At 36.8% G+C, this 16,042-nt stretch overlaps 1 protein-coding gene across 2 annotated transcripts; it reads left to right on the top strand.

The window, feature by feature from the left end:
• Positions 1-797: 797 nt before the first annotated feature.
• LOC122076786 (protein ACTIVITY OF BC1 COMPLEX KINASE 8, chloroplastic-like) lies at positions 798-15,757 on the top strand. Of its 2 annotated transcripts, none has more exons than XM_042642335.1 (21): positions 798-1,509; positions 2,056-2,191; positions 3,249-3,415; positions 5,113-5,233; positions 5,355-5,455; positions 6,195-6,293; positions 9,897-10,007; positions 10,104-10,183; positions 10,331-10,400; positions 11,800-11,873; positions 12,015-12,084; positions 12,290-12,378; positions 12,497-12,621; positions 13,093-13,173; positions 13,258-13,318; positions 13,434-13,488; positions 13,581-13,679; positions 13,853-13,942; positions 14,429-14,488; positions 14,598-14,721; positions 15,226-15,757. In XM_042642335.1, the coding sequence occupies exons 1-20, from the start codon at positions 1,021-1,023 to the stop codon at positions 14,712-14,714; spliced, it is 2,295 nt and encodes a 764-aa protein (XP_042498269.1). In that variant the 5' UTR covers positions 798-1,020; the 3' UTR covers positions 14,715-14,721; positions 15,226-15,757. The 2 variants fall into 2 exon arrangements, with proteins under 2 accessions (XP_042498269.1, XP_042498267.1); XM_042642333.1 differs by having other exon boundaries at positions 799-1,509; positions 15,219-15,757.
• Positions 15,758-16,042: the final 285 nt, after the last annotated feature.

The raw sequence follows: 16,042 nt of genomic DNA, 5'->3' as shown, positions 1-16,042 counted from the left end.
AAAAAAAAACCCTCTTACCCTGGAATTGCAAAATTTTTAAGAAAAAAGTTTAGTATTATTAATTAGAATTAAGGGGAAAAAATTGTCATGATGTCAGTGTGTAGATTCTTTCTACTTGTGAGCCCTACACTATAATTAAACTCCTCCTCCTATTGAACGATTCATGCATAGTTTCTATTCAATGCACTCTAGCATCATGGTGATCCCTCTCTATTCAATTGGGTTTGGTAGATCTTTGTCCAGTTAAGTACTAATATGCTTTAGGGATAGAGTTCTTTGTATAACGTGTGTGCTAGTATTCTTTGAGTCTATCTCCTTCTTCCCACAATGGATTGATAGATATGTCATTTCATAAGGAGGAGAGAAGTAGATTTAGGAACGTGTTAAGGTACGCTATGCTCTCGGATAAAGTTCTTTTTTCTTACAAATTATTTTGTCCGATTTTTGGTTCCTTATTAAGTTCAGTTTAGGTTTGGGTTCTATAGAGACACAATTACAATTGTGGTTCTAGGAATCAGAATCATATTGTCTGGATCGGCCTCCTGCAGATCGGAATCAAGGATGATCAATTCTGGTTACAGTAGTTTACCTGGCATGGATCAAAAACCCGAAGTGCCCCTATGATGTGAAATTACAGATATTGCCCATATTTGAAGATTATGTGTCCTGTAATAAACTATCTGTCACTCCAATCGTGGCATACTGACTTACACATAAAGTTTCCGAAGCTTTTCGAAGTCCTCTTGCCCAATGAGAACGCCAGATTCACAGATACTGATCTTCAGACCTGCCACGTGGACTCCTTCAAACCACCCACCATGTTCCCTCCGTTTCCGATACGCCTGTCTTCCATGTCGTCTTTTTCTTCTGCTCCTCCTCCATCTTCCAACTCTCTCTCTTCCTCTCCACTTGCCACTGAACTGATCAAGTGAAGCTCCTTCACTTCCTCTAGACGGCCATGAGAATTAGGTCTTGGAAGTTACATAGAAACCCAGAAAAATTCTCTTAAAAATCCTATTAATGGCAGCTTCTGTTACTGCTGCCTCAACCATTCCACTACCGAAGCTCGCTTTTCTCCGTCCCGAAACCAGTCTTAAGTTTAGAATTCCTCTGTCTAGACTCCAGTTTCAGAATTATACGTATAATCTAGTTCTACGGACGACTCGACTAACAGCGGTTCAGGAAGAGCGAGTCGCAGTTCTGAAGGAAGAGGAGAAAGAGGATCGGTTGGGAGATGAAGTGGATGGTTTGAATTTGAACAGTAACGGAACCAGTTTTGGTTATAATGGATCGGTTGGTAGGTCCAATGGTAGTGTTGGTGTGGTTCTTGAAGGCAATGGAGCTAGTAATGGGATTTTGGTGAAATATGCTGGCGGGAATGGCGCTGCAAAGAAAACGGTGGAAGGAGAAGTTTCCAGTTTTAAGTCGAAGGAGGGTAGGAAAAAGAGTGTGGCAGAGATAGGGCAGGAAGAAGCCTGGTTCAAGCAAGGTGGACGAGATAATGTAGAGGTTCGTAATGCAAGCCATACTTCTTTCAATTTCTAGGTTCCTCCAAAAGTTTTTTACCTTAATCAACATGTTATTCTTTCGGTTTTATGATCTAATAATTCTAAAATCGTTTATAAGGGAAAGAAATCAGGAAAGTAGTAGAAAGCACTATAGAATCTGAATTGGCAGAGTGATTAAGAGTTTATGGGTTGGAGATTAAGGTTTTCTTGTAAGTGTTGTTAGGGACTGGAGGCACAGGGTGGATCCTTGGGCTTTTGTCTACAAGCATGAAGAGCTATAAGATAGTTTGGTGAACACCTGATGGAACCTAAGAGGCTAAGACGGACAATGCTCTCGAAGATTGATAGACTAGACTAGGTTAAAGGTTATTGAATGAAATTTTGACATCAAATGGGAAGCCCTTTCTCCTTATTTCAGCTATGCAGTTCTCTATACTAAGCAACTATTTTTATTTTTTATTTTTGGCACATTCATCAAACCTCATATTGTGAGATACTTGGTCTTATTCCTTCTCTTACCTTTTTATACTTGCGTACTATTTTGCAGGTCTCTGTTGCACCGGGTGGCCGTTGGAATAGATTCAAGACCTATTCAACAATACAGAGGACTTTAGAAATATGGAGTTTTGTTCTAACATTTCTCTTTAAGGCATGGCTGAACAACCAGAAGTTCATGTATCGAGGTCAGTTACTCTTTTGCACCAAAATTAGACAAGACTCCAAATTAGCTTGGCTTAGTCTTGCTCAGAGCTTTTGTTGTTTAAGCAGGAAATAATTAGCTAAGCTGAATAAAGTCTCCCAAAATGTTAATCAGTAGAAGTAGTCTCTTCACTATGAAAAGAACAGAAATACATTGAAATAATGTCCTGCTACCAGAAGTTTTTGTGACACATTATGGTTATGTCTGATTGATTGATACAAAATACAGTCAAACAGATCAGTAGAGTTGGAAACGATTGATGGACCAATGAAGAAGTTCATCTAGCCTTGGAGATTTGCCTCCCTCTGGCTCAAGACTTTGTATTGAAGGCTTGAGTCGCTTGACCGCTCCACACTTACTTCTTCCCAACCCCACTAGAATGTTGTTATCTTTTCTGGGGTATGCCAAAGCTATTATTGTCTGTGCATCAAAGTGACAAAGGTCACAAACATAAAAAAAAAAAAACTGTTACTGTAACCATAGTAATGGTTATGGCCACAGTATATCATGAATAGATTATGTCTTTAGTGCTTGTTATCACATTACTTTTGGTCTTTTTTGCCTTGTGGCTAATTCTATTATTTCCTAAGAAATAATACAAGAGCATTAGATTTAGCAATAGAAAACAGAATATGACTAACCACTTCAACAAAAACTGCAATACCCAGTAACAGTAACAGTCTGCTAATGTTGTACCTGTCATTTATGTTGTTCAAAACCTCAAAATATAGTAAATATGATGGTCAATGTTGTGAGTGCAATAATTTCAAAGGGCAATTCTCTCAGCAATAATGTTGTTTAAAACTGCTCCACCACCATGTAGTCATTAGCAAAAATAAGGAAGCATTTCTCTGGCTATATGATTAAAAAAGAAAATTCTGTAAGGGAATGGAGTCTAACGGTTCATATAAAGCATAAAATATATATTTAGTTTGCCTCCTGGCAGTGTTCACTTTTTTGAAACCTTCTCCCATTTCAATTTGTTTTGAGTATTTATGTGTTGTGTATGCTTAAATTTTATTGAGTGTTATCATGTGCAGGGGGAATGACTGAGGAGAAGAAAACTCTAAAGCAGAGATCCCTTGCCAAGTGGTTAAAGGAAAGTATTTTGAGATTGGGCCCCACATTCATCAAAATTGGCCAGCAGTTCTCCACAAGGGTGGACATTCTCGCCCAGGAATATGTTGACCAGTTGTCTGAACTTCAGGTCAAATAAATTATGTTGGACATATCACTCATGCATTTTCATGAAAATAGTATGCTTCTATGCTTGTCTCCTTGATAATGTCCTGCTTAGTTCTGCCATCCAAAAGAGGAAAAAGAAAAAAAAAGAAAGAATCAATTTGTTTATTTGTTTTTCTCTCAACAAGGTTTGAAGCTATATCAATAGCTGCACGCCCAGTATATTCCACTTCGCCTTATTCAGGATTTCAAATACAAAGTGCTATTGATGTCATTCATCTTAAGAATAGTTTCCAGCCCATATGCCAAAAAATGGAGATCCTACATGCACCTTCCTAAAATATTAGCTGTTCTTTAGTTGTTCATTGTCTACCTTGTTCACATGATGGATTGTGTGTACCGGATAGTTGGATGTCTATTTCTGTTTTGATTGTATAATAATCTTGTCTTTTTTAGGTTTTTTGCCTTTGTTACATTAAATAGAAAGAAATTTCTCAGGCTATGAACTGATGGTTTCAATTTTCTCATTCAAATTTCATAGAACAGTGGTTCCTTGTGGTGCAGTTACGGTTTGGAACCATTAACTGCAGATTCTGGCCTGATGTTTTCCCAGTCTGGTCATAGTTACTCAAGATCATGGTAATGTATTCAATTGATCTATCAAGAGGTCAGCATATGACATGAGAAACAACCAGGAAGAAATGAGAGAATTGTATTTTATTTCGAATGCTCAAGACGCGTGCAGCATGATATGTAGGCTCATGGTTGGGCTCTGACTTCTAGGGAGGATGACTGCTGGTTGAATGAGAAAGGATGAAAATGGCCTCTTTATGAGCATTCAATAGAAGGGAATATGTGTAATGGTTTCCAGCAGCTGTCTGATTTATGATTCACTATGCACCATCTAGAATCTAGACCATTTAATAAAAGTCATTGGTGAAGGAAAAAAGTGACCCAGACAAACTTAAGCTTAAACTCATGCAGGTAATCAAGCTTGTAGAGGCTCAATAAAGAATAAGAGGAGAAAAAATTCATGACAAAATGGGGTGATGGCATGCATGTAATTTACTTAAAAAGTAATGCACAATGAGTAAGTTCATGGGTGATGATTGGAGGCATCAAATGTAATTTAACCAAAAGTTGAGGTGAATGTCGTAGATGGAATTATCCAATAGGTTAACAAGATTCGAGATTCAAGGCACTCCTTTCTCTGTGTGCCATCATTATCAACAAATAATATGTGGCCCGTTTGTGAAGTACAAAGATTAGCTTTGCCAAAATCCTATTTTTGTTGAAAAGCAAATTCTTCTTTCGGGTGGGGGGAGAGAGATGAAAGATTCAGGTTTTTTTAATTGATTTCCAACATTAAATGGAACAACCTCCTGTATATTATTGGTTCAAGGCCTGACACTGAAATTTCAGCCAAAAGTTCTGAAACCAAAACAATGTTGTCAACTAAAATCTTGCATTAGTTACTGGTTTGCATTTCATTTCTCCTTTTCCTTGTTTAATATTTTTGGCCTCCCCACCCCAAAAAAAAAAATCTTACTTTTCTAATTTTTCCAAATAGCAATTATTTCAGGGGAAAAAAATAGCAATTCACCTTTCCCATTTCATGATTCCAAACAAGAAACACCGCTTTTCAGCTGTTGGAACTTCATCTTCTTTCCTTCTTTCTTACTTCTTCTGTCCAAGGTAATGATTGTTGCAGTTTGAATGCAGGATCAAGTTCCTCCTTTCCCGTCGGAAACAGCTGTGTCTATAATTGAAGAAGAGCTTGGAGCCCCTGTTGATGATATTTTTGATCAGTTTAATCATGAGCCAATAGCTGCTGCTAGTCTTGGTAATCTGGATTTACTTTTATATGTTATCTGACAGTGAATATGTTCAATATTTATTATTTCTGATTTTATGGCCCTGATATTTGATAGAAAAATGAAATTTGAGTTTTTTTTTTGGCTCAGGCCAGGTTCACCGTGCAAGACTGAAGGGGCAGGAAGTTGTTGTTAAAGTACAAAGGCCTGGTCTCAAGGGTCTTTTTGATATTGATTTGAAAAACCTGAGGGTTAGTGATTAAAAACTGGTTTTAGATTACCGTTTGTTCTCATTTGTAATCTTTCACTTAAAACACAGATAATTTATCTCTTTGATATAGTTAATTTCTCGAAAAGAGAGGATTCATATAGTCTTTACGCAATTAGTTGGTATCAGCCTTTATCAACTTATGTTACTTTCATATATCTAATAATGATGTATCTCAAACCTATAAATATGAATCTCTGATTCAGTTTTCATACTCAAAATGAATTGGGAGTTGGATACTGTACAGAAACAAGTTTGTTATGGCTACGCTGTCATTGGTTTCCAAGGCTTAAAAGGTTGACCCAAATCAGATGGTGCAAAAGGGGATTGGGCTGCGATGTCTTGAGTCGGTGCTTGAATGATATAGATAGCTTCTTTCCAATGTGTAATTGATATTACACAAAATCGGAGTTAGAAAGGGAAGCAGGATTAATCTGAAAGTATTCTGTTGGGGTAATTATGTAATTAATTATCGTATAATAAAGAAATCCAATTTGTGTATGTGCTCCCCGGAAACATATGACTACTCTGTAGTAATTAAAGATAAATTTAATTCTTCTCTGGAATATTTAAATAAATCTGTTGATGCTTGCATTTATAATTTGACTATTTGAGTATCTGAAATAAATCTGTTGATGCTTACATTTTATATCTTTGTTTTTGATCAGCATGTCTTTTTTTATTTTTATTCACATTGATGTTTTAGTAATTTGGTCCCGCAGGTAATAGCAGAATATCTTCAAAAAGTTGACCCAAAATCAGATGGTGCAAAGAGAGACTGGGTTGCTATCTATGATGAATGTGCAAGCGTCCTATATCAGGTTCTGCTTTTCCTTGGATGTTTTGTTGTAGTTGACAATGATATATCAATGTGAGGAACAATCAATATTGGGTGCTTTTCAACTTGAACTACTTTAAGGTTGATAGTATTGGATGAACTCAACTTGTTTCATCATAAGTATTGGAAGCTCCTGATGCAGATACTTGGCTGGACCGATTTGACCTGTTGGGATTCCTAGACCACAAAGAACAAATTCCTAACTGGGTTGTTGGTTCAGTAGGATATTTAGGGAGGTTTATTTTGTTTGGGAAAATGTTATGTAATCTCTTATTATTGTGGGTAGGATTCATAGGAAGAGTTTAGCTAGTTTTGGAGTTGTTTACGGTTAGGAATCTTAGTAGACTTGTTTTCTCATTGGAGTCTTTTTCTTTTCTTATTTATATGGATGTAACAACTGATTAGAGGAATGATGGAGTGAATTGAGTTTGGTTTTTTGGGTTGTAGTCTGCGTGGTTTGAGCAACCCGTTGGCTAAGTTTTTTTCTTTCTTATCTCTCTTTATAGTAAGTTCTTTCTGTCATGCCCAAGAAACGGCCTAGATCTGTTGAGCCCCAAAGTTTGGTTAAGAAACGAGAGAGACATTTTGGGGGGGGGGGTTACGCTCTTTAGTCCCACATCGACTAGGGGGAAGAGATTGGGATTGACGACGGTTTGCCCAAAGTGGACAATATTGTGTCTTGGTGTGGGTTCAGGGCGTTAAAAATGGTATCAGAGCTGACCCCAACATCGTGTGGGGTCACAACTGGGACACTGTGCCACAAGGGGGGAGAATATCATGCCCAAGAAATGGTCCAGATCTGTTGAGCCCTGAAGTTTGAGAAAGAAACCGGAGGGGCGTTGGGGGGCGGGGCAGGCTCTTTAGTCTGAAGGTTGGGCATCACCACATCATAGTAGCCAAATAGATTTCTTCCTAACTAGAATGTTCATAGATTGTTATTTAAGGACTGCATGGTTATACTAGGGGAGAGCCTAACCACATGAAATAGATGAGTGGTCATGGATATGTGTCTCATTACATAGAATCATAAGAAAGATGAACTTATTTGCCTTGGGATAAGGTGGTGGATCTTAGAAGAAGATACCTTGAAATCATTTACTAATAAAGTGGTCAAACAAGGAAAGTTGGATTTTGAGGGAGACAGTAATATGATGTGGAATAAGATGACTACTTCTATTAAAAAATTTGCTAAAGATGTCCTAGGCAAATCGAAAGGAGAACTTCATTCTTATAGGGAGACTTGGTTGTGGGATGATGAGGTTCAAGCTGCCATTAAGACTAAGAAAGCTGGTTCAAAGACATGGCAAAGGACTAAGGATGTAGATCTAAAAATATATAAATATTGAAGCTAAGAAGATAGAAGGAAAATCAAGTGAGAAGAAATATGAAGATCTTTATAACAAATCTAAGCACAAAGGAAGGGGAAAGATCTATTCATAAGAGAGCTAAAATGAGGGAAAGGAATATTAGATCTCGATCATGTTAGATGTATAAAAAGTGAAGATGATGAAGTACTAATAAGGGATGAGGACATTAAGGAGTTGAGTACTAGTCTTAGAAGATTGCATTACCTATCAAGACATCAAGACACCACATGCCATAATATGTATGAAAAAATAGGGTGGCAGAAGCTGCGGAAGTAAAAGATGTTTAAGAAGGATGAAAGTAGGCAAGGCACCAGGTCCAAATGAGGACCCATTAGAAGTGTGGAAGAGTTTAAGAATCTATGGTTTTTTTTTTTTTTTGGCTAACCAATTGCTTAATAAGATTATGAGCACAAGGAACATGATAAATGAATGGTGGAGAAGCATTATTGTTCTGATTGGGAGAGAGTTATTGAAACTTGCGTGAGACAAGAAACTACTATTACAGAGAACCAATTTGGTTTTATGCTAGGAAGATCCACGACAGAATCTATTTACTTAGGAAACTCATGAAAATATTTAGAGATTGCAAGAACGATCTCCATATTGCATTTATTGACCTAGTTAAACTTATGATAGAGCCCTAGAGACTTAATCTGACAAGTACTAGAGAAGAGAAGTGTTTCACGTAAATATGTGTACATGATTAAAGATATGTATAATGGTGTGGCAACTAGTGTAAGAACTGTGGGGGGAGCTAGGATAATGAATTCCCAATTACAATTGGATTACATCAATGATCATCTTTAAGCCATTATTTGCTTGCACTTATCATGGATGATTTAACGAGAGACATTCAAGATGAGATTCCTTGGTGCATGCTTTTTGTTGATGACATCGTTTTGATGGATGAGACAAAAGCAGTGATTAACACCAATTTGGAATTCTGGAGATCAACTTTGGAATCAAAAGGTTTAAAGATAAGTAGAATGAAGATGGAGTATATGGTGTGTAACTTTAGTTACAGTGGGATGGATAATGATGTGGTGAAAATTGATGAGAGGTAGATTTTGCAAAGTGATTATTTTAGGTATCTAGGTTCAATCATAAATAAAGAAGGTGATATAAAGAATGATGTTTTACAGAGATTTAAAATAGGATGAATAAAGTGGAGAGGTGTGTTCGGATTGTTGTGTGATCGACACATTCTTCTTAAAACTTCAAGGAAAACTTTATAGGATTGTCATACGATTGCCTATGATGTATGGTGTGGAATGTTGGGTAGTTAAGAACCATCATGTAGATAAACTCATTGTACCAGAGATGAGGATGTTGAGATAGATGTGAGGCAAAACTACGAAGGATAAAGTGAGGAATGATTATATTAGAGCTGATTGGGGAGTATCCTCAATACATGATAAGCTACAAGAAAGTTGTTTGAGGTGGCGTGGACATGTTCAACAGAGGCCTTTGGATGCTCTAGTACAGAGGAATGATTTGATTCAGATTGAATGAACTAAAAGAGCTAGGGGTAGACCTAAAATGACCCTAGGAGAAGTGGTGACAAAAGACATGCATAGCTTAGACCTTGTATCAAGTATGACCTTGAATAGAGCTGATTGGAGGGCAAGGGTCCATGTAGCCAACCCCGTTTAGTTGGGATAAGGCTGAGTTTTGTTGACGTAGGCCAAGAAGATAGGAGTTAGTTTGTTAAATAGGTTCTAGACTGAGAAAATCTAGAGGAGATTTCATTTATCAACTAAACTGCTGATGTATATTTACTTTCCAGCAACATTAAAGAGATTAAACGAGTAGAAATAGAATCCATCAATTTTTATTGCATATGAGGGTTGAGGTGGATGTGAAATTTGATTTGAACCATGGAATCAGGCTTATATCTAATTGATAAGGGCACCACTTCAATAAGCTTGCTTATATTGTTTGGCTCCTTTTCAACAAAGGATACGTGTAGAGGGAATTTTTCCAATTGACGATGAGCGTTGTGAGAAAAAAAAGTGGATATAAATTTATTGATTCCAAACTGTAATTAGTACCCAAATATAAAAAATCCAAACTCCAATGATTATATCTCAGGTCACAGTGCTTCTTTTATATGAATACCACTTGATTTAAATTTGAAGGTGTTGCTTTCAATTTGACTTTCTTTGTTTTCTCACATAGTGCTCCATGTAACGCTTGTATGATTATACCACTATTCTCAGGAGATTGATTATACCAAGGAAGCTGAGAATGCAGAATTATTTGCGAAAAACTTTAAAGGCATGGATTATGTAAAAGTCCCAACAATGTACTGGGAGTACACTACACCACAGGTTCAACCTTTCTATCGAATCCATGTTTCAACGAGTGAACATTTGTATTCTGTGTCTTATCTTCTTTATTTAATAGGGTTTTGCTTATGCTTGTAGGTTCTTACAATGGAGTATGTACCAGGAATAAAAATAAACAGGATAAAGGCATTAGATCAGTTGGGTGTTGATCGCCAAAGGTAGGGATTATCCTCAGTAATATTATGATGAAATCATGTAGCAGCAGAACATATAGCTTTTAACTCTATATGCTTTCATTTTGAGGGTAAACAATTACCTTTTCAATTGTTAACAATAAACTTGGTCATGTTGTTGCATTCTTGCAGGTTAGGCCGCTATGCTGTTGAGTCTTATTTGGAACAGATTTTATCTCATGGGTTTTTCCATGCTGACCCAGTGAGTTTCCCTCAAACTTTCACTTCATTGCCAGTGTGAAAGCATGTTAATATAAGTAGGGGGGAAATGCCAGTGCTAAGCATGTGACTTTGTAGATTCTGATAAATTTAATGAAAAGAAAAAAGGTTGTAGTATCTTTTGTTTGTTTGTACTATGGTTGGTGGTATTGTCTTCTACTTGGCTATATTGATGTTTTCGTTACTCTGGCCACTACTTGTCTTCTACTTTCATTTGAGATTTAGCAATAAGATTTTGTTGCCCTTGCCTATCAAAGAGAAAGAAAAGTTGGTTTAGAGTGAAGGAAAGAAAAGGAATCATTTTAAGGACACTTCAATGTCTAGATCAAGCCATTAAAGCAGAGATCGTTGGTGTAATAATTTGATAGGGCAAGATCAGTAGCTTTTATGAAAAGAGTTAAAATTAGTATCTACAGCTGGCATGAAAAGATCATGCATGATCACAAAGATAGAAAGCATCCAATAGTATTAGCTAAGGCATATCAAGTTAATATTGAGGAAGAAATTGATAGACCTAGTGGGACAAACAAGAGTATGGACTCAAAGATTCTAGATAAATGTGCTAGTAATAAAGGCAACAGCTACATGTTAAGAATAAATGAGAAATGAAGGGCAAAAGAAATGCAGAGACTCATGGCCATCCAATTAGAAGGTCATTTTGTGGAAGGATATACAAAGATTTTGAAGATATTCTACAGAGCTGGAAATTAAGAGAATTATATGAATGGAAAGGCATAAAAGGAAAATATAAAATTAATTTCCCTGATGATCCTGCCCTTCAGATTTCTTCACACTTTCTTACTAGTTCAGTTTGCTCCTTAAAGTCACAGATACCTCAGTCAATTTACTTGTCATTTCAGTTGTTTCAGTCTCAATCAAAAGAGTTGATCCCTTCGTTAATGCCTTTTTTTAAGGGGGGTGGGTATTTTATATATAAATTGCTACTAATTACTTCCTGTTCTCTATTTAATTGTTCTCTGATAGAAGAGGTGAAAGAATCCATTGGAAGGACTAAAACTTCCCTGTTGATCAATTGATCCACTTTCTTGTTCAGCTAGGCAAACAAGTTTTCTGAACTTTGATGAAAGAAAAGATTGGTCATGACTCATGAGCTAGATGGGTATTATCAACTGTGATGATTTTTAATTTTAAGACAAGAAGGTGAGTTGGTGTAAATTGTTATAAGAGGGCTGGCATCTTTAAAAGAACAGGCAGTGGATAATGATTTAAGAAATTTATTAAAAATAAGGTTTATGCTATATATTTAGGGTTGGGGAGTTTTGTTGTCATTCTATTATTTATAAGACCGGCAGAGTGATCTGTAAATTGCAATTTTTAAGTACAGCAGCATTTATAGAAAAAAACATTTTGTTTATCTGCAGCACCCTGGAAATATTGCTGTGGATGATGTTAATGGTGGACGGCTTATATTTTATGACTTTGGAATGATGGGAAGGTACTTTCTGTTTTCCATACTGCTTCTGTCTGTGATAACTTATATGGAGCTAAATTCCTTTCTAGAGTTTTATCCAATCAATTGATTTCTCCTTTTAGTTGCATTGAACTAATACTTTCTTGGTTCCTTGGCACATTGCAGTATCAGTCCAAATATCCGGGAAGGCTTACTTGAAACGTTCTATGGAGTTTATGAGAAGGATCCAGATAAGGTAGCTCTGTTCTTTCAGTAACTATTGGCTGCATCATTAGATACTAGGCTGTCATTTGGAGTCTCCATGTTGTATTCTGAAGGTTAAAAATGGAAGTACTCCCATCTAGTATTGCTAAGAATTTTAATGTAGGGGCTTAATTAATTTTGATTTGTTTGTCAAGACTCATGAGTATAACTCAATTGGAACTTTGTGCTTCAAATAGGTGCTTCAAGCTATGATTCAGATGGGTGTTCTTGTGCCTACTGGAGATATGACGGCTGTTAGAAGGACAGCACAGTTCTTTCTCAATAGGTGCTTTCAGTAAAGATGGGGAACGAGTTTCTGTTTGGAAGAAGCAAGTAGAACTATTTGATTTTAACATCTATGTTTAGTGGTTTTGCTGATCAATGGAGCTAAACATCATTTGCAGCTTTGAAGAACGGCTTGCAGCACAAAGGAGGGAGAGAGAGATGGAAACAAAGGATCTTGGATTCAAAAAACCATTGAGCAAAGAGGAAAGAACAGAGAAGAAGAAGCAGCGCCTAGCTGCTATTGGTAACTAACTCACTACATTGTTTACTCATGAGTTGGAGTCTTAATTTCAAACTGACTCTATTGAAATGGATTAGGGTCTTATTGAGAAACGGCTTGATTTTTACCAAACATCAATCAAAGTCAGCTCCAGAAGGTTTCTTTGTATCTAACTATCAATAACTTGCTAATTTGAACAGAAAGGTGCTATTTAGGTATTTAGTTTTGAATTTCAGGTTCAATAATCATTTTGGTGGTCCTGATGATTGTAGGGTTGGGCTGTTTTTAAGTTTCAACTTTCAAAATTCTTAAGCTTTTATTGGTACTGAAGAGTTACTTAGTCTTGCCAGATTTAAAATCTACCATCCTTTTACGTTAATTACTTTCGCAATTCATCTCCTATGTAGTTCGTGGTGGACTTGTCAGTCTTCTAGACCAGAATATTCAAAATTGGACTTGCATTTCTTGTTACGGAATGTTGGGATCTGTTTGCAGGAGAAGACCTACTCGCCATTGCTGCAGACCAACCTTTCCGTTTTCCTGCCACTTTCACATTTGTTGTTAGAGCATTTTCAGGTATAGTAGCCTACTAATCTACCCATTCCTGGTTAATTTACTCCTTGAACCATTTTTATCAATAGTGAGTCTTTATTTGTCCAGTGCTAGACGGCATTGGGAAGGGCCTTGATCCTCTATTTGACATTACAGAGATCGCTAAACCGTAAGTATAGCTTTAAGTTAGTTACAGTTACTTTTTCATTGGCTGATGAAATTTCTCTGAGATTAATGGCTATCTCTATATTTTTCGTCTCTGACATGTCTTGCATGCCTTGTAGATATGCGATGGAATTACTGAGGTTTCGTGAGGCAGGTGTCGAGGTCATTATAAAGGCAAGCTTCTTGAATTTTCTTAGTTGTACTGTGATCCCATAAAGTACAAATTGCACCCAGTAAGCATATGTTTATGGGTGTAAAAATTTCAGGACTTCAAGAAGAGATGGAACCGACAATCCTTTGCATTCTACAACATATTTAGACAGGCAGATAGAGTCGAAAAGCTTGCTGAAGTCATCCAACGCTTGGTATGAACAAGCGCCCTGTTTTATGTAGTTGTAGTACATCTATGTGGTTTTTTTCTTGGCCGGGAAGTGGGGGTGGGGTAAGAGTACAGTTATGTGGTTGTAATAAGCTAATCTTGTTTCTCTGTTGATCTTCGGGTCCTAGCATCGTAACTGCACTTCCATCTCTTTTACAGGAGCAAGGTGACCTGAAACTTCGAGTTAGAGCTTTAGAGTCTGAGAGGGCTTTCCAACGTGTTGCAGCTGTTCAAAAGATGATTGGAAGTGTGAGTGACTATAGCTGTGTACAGTATCACGAAATTATGAATATACCTGTGTACAATACTATGAATCATGGTAAAAAATGCAAATCCTTGTTTAGTATCATTGGATGATACACCTTTATTTTCACATAGTCCTTATTAAGAAATTAAAAAATTATATTTGTCAATCTCTTCAACCAAAGCAATTCATAGATGTCAGATTGTCCTCTCTATATTGGCCTAGTACCCTGGAAATTGAAGTCCTAAACTTGTTAAGTAATAGGTTTTGCACTTTATTTGGAGTCCTGAACTTGATTTTTATGCATCGAATTTAAAGTTCTGCATCTGTCGTTACTAATGTTGAATCAGGGATGCAGATTGAAGTCTTTGTTGTCTTGTGGTTTTTGTGTCACTTGAGGATTCTTGTGAATGGGGGTAGAGAAGTGTTCCTTTAGTTTTATGAGGCACATTTACTTATAGAACTGAAACTCTTCTTTAAATATCCAACAGGCTGTAGCTGCTGGCAGCTTCATAAACCTTGCTACGATTTTGTATCTCAATTCAATTCGAGTAAGCTATCCAATTTAGTTTTTGTCTTAGACATGATGTCAGTTTCATATATTTTTCTTTTGAAAGATGCATCTGCTATATTATTTTTTCTGATGGTTTGTTTGCTCAGGTGCCTGCAATCACATCATATGTATTGTGTGCGGTTTTTAGCATTCAAGTTTTGTTTGGCATTCTCAAGGTAAAAAATTTAGACCAACGGGAGAGGCTGATAACAGGCACTGCTTGAACCACAGGTGAGGGGATTTTTTCTCTTTTAACTCAAATCACATTTTCATCCGTGTATTTCCCCCTTTCTCCTTACCGAAACTAGCTTCCATGTAAACTGTTAGTGGTTCATGATCTGGTAGATTGCAGTCGAGAGATAAACTGCTATATATTTGTGCACGTCCTTATATTTTAGTGATTCTGTCGTGTGACCTGTTACTCATGTTGGAATTATATTCCTAGTATGTATGCAACTTTGGTAGCAACAAAGTCAGTATCCCCATTTTTAGTGTACTTAAATGGGTATGCAGACTGCGTTAATATTGAGGGGGAATGTCAAGCATTTTTTAGGTTTCAATTTCATGCTTGCTGATATATCCACCAGAGTGTGGGTCTATCATTGCAGTTTTCATATCAAAGGAACTAGAATAGGAAAATTTACATGTCTCTTATAGCCAAAAAAAATTGCATTTGCCAACTGCTATGTTGGTTGTCTAACTGGTTGAAGATTAAATCTAATGTTCAGTTTATAGGTTGCGATGCAACCTCACTGGTGATACGGAAGGAAATGAGCTCAAGGATCACAAATCAAGTGACTATGAACTTCTTAACATTCCGGTTGGCTGGTGAAAATTTGAGAAAGTTACCATGTCGGGCTGTGAATTGTATTGTTGCAGAGGGTTTATGGCCTTATGACGGTGGCATGCTTATCTTGGTCCATCATTTGAAGAGCATCATCCAACACCATTTTTGGTTGAAACTTGTGTGGAGTTCGCGAATTGAGTTAAATCCCTTTCATTTACATATGTGTGAGCAGGCTGATGGAATTCATCTAGCGACGGCTTTGTGTCCAAGTGCAGGTTTCTTCTTATTAGAGCCTTGGCATTCTGAAACTTCATCCTTGCTTTGATAAGAGTGAAATAACCTGGTCATTGGTGTATTATACGAGTTACTATAGTAATTTTTTTCTGTTTCTTTTTTGTTTTTTAAGGATGAAATGTAAAACAACTCCGATAATAAGTGGAATTATTCTATGGCCCATCAAAGGTTGGTCTACCCATCAAAGGTTGGCCTATGTTGTGCACCCCGTTGTGAGGCCCTTGTATATGAGTAATCCATCCAATGTTTTAAATATCTGACCCAGATGATGGGGAAGAAATAACTATCCATTTTTCTTAATATGGACACACCCTTGTGCTAACCTTATGGAATTTTGTTTAGGATATCTGCTTGTGCTTTCTGTGTTCTGTATATTACTTTATAGTGATAGCATCATGGCTAAATTTTTTTTTTTTGGGTGTACATGAACAGGAAGTCAGTTTTCTTACTCTACTTGGGAATTTTGAACAA

The sequence above is a fragment of the Macadamia integrifolia genome, chromosome 4 (assembly GCF_013358625.1).
Source record: "Macadamia integrifolia cultivar HAES 741 chromosome 4, SCU_Mint_v3, whole genome shotgun sequence".
Taxonomy (NCBI): domain Eukaryota; kingdom Viridiplantae; phylum Streptophyta; class Magnoliopsida; order Proteales; family Proteaceae; genus Macadamia; species Macadamia integrifolia.
This window is presented reverse-complemented; position numbering and strand designations above follow the sequence as displayed.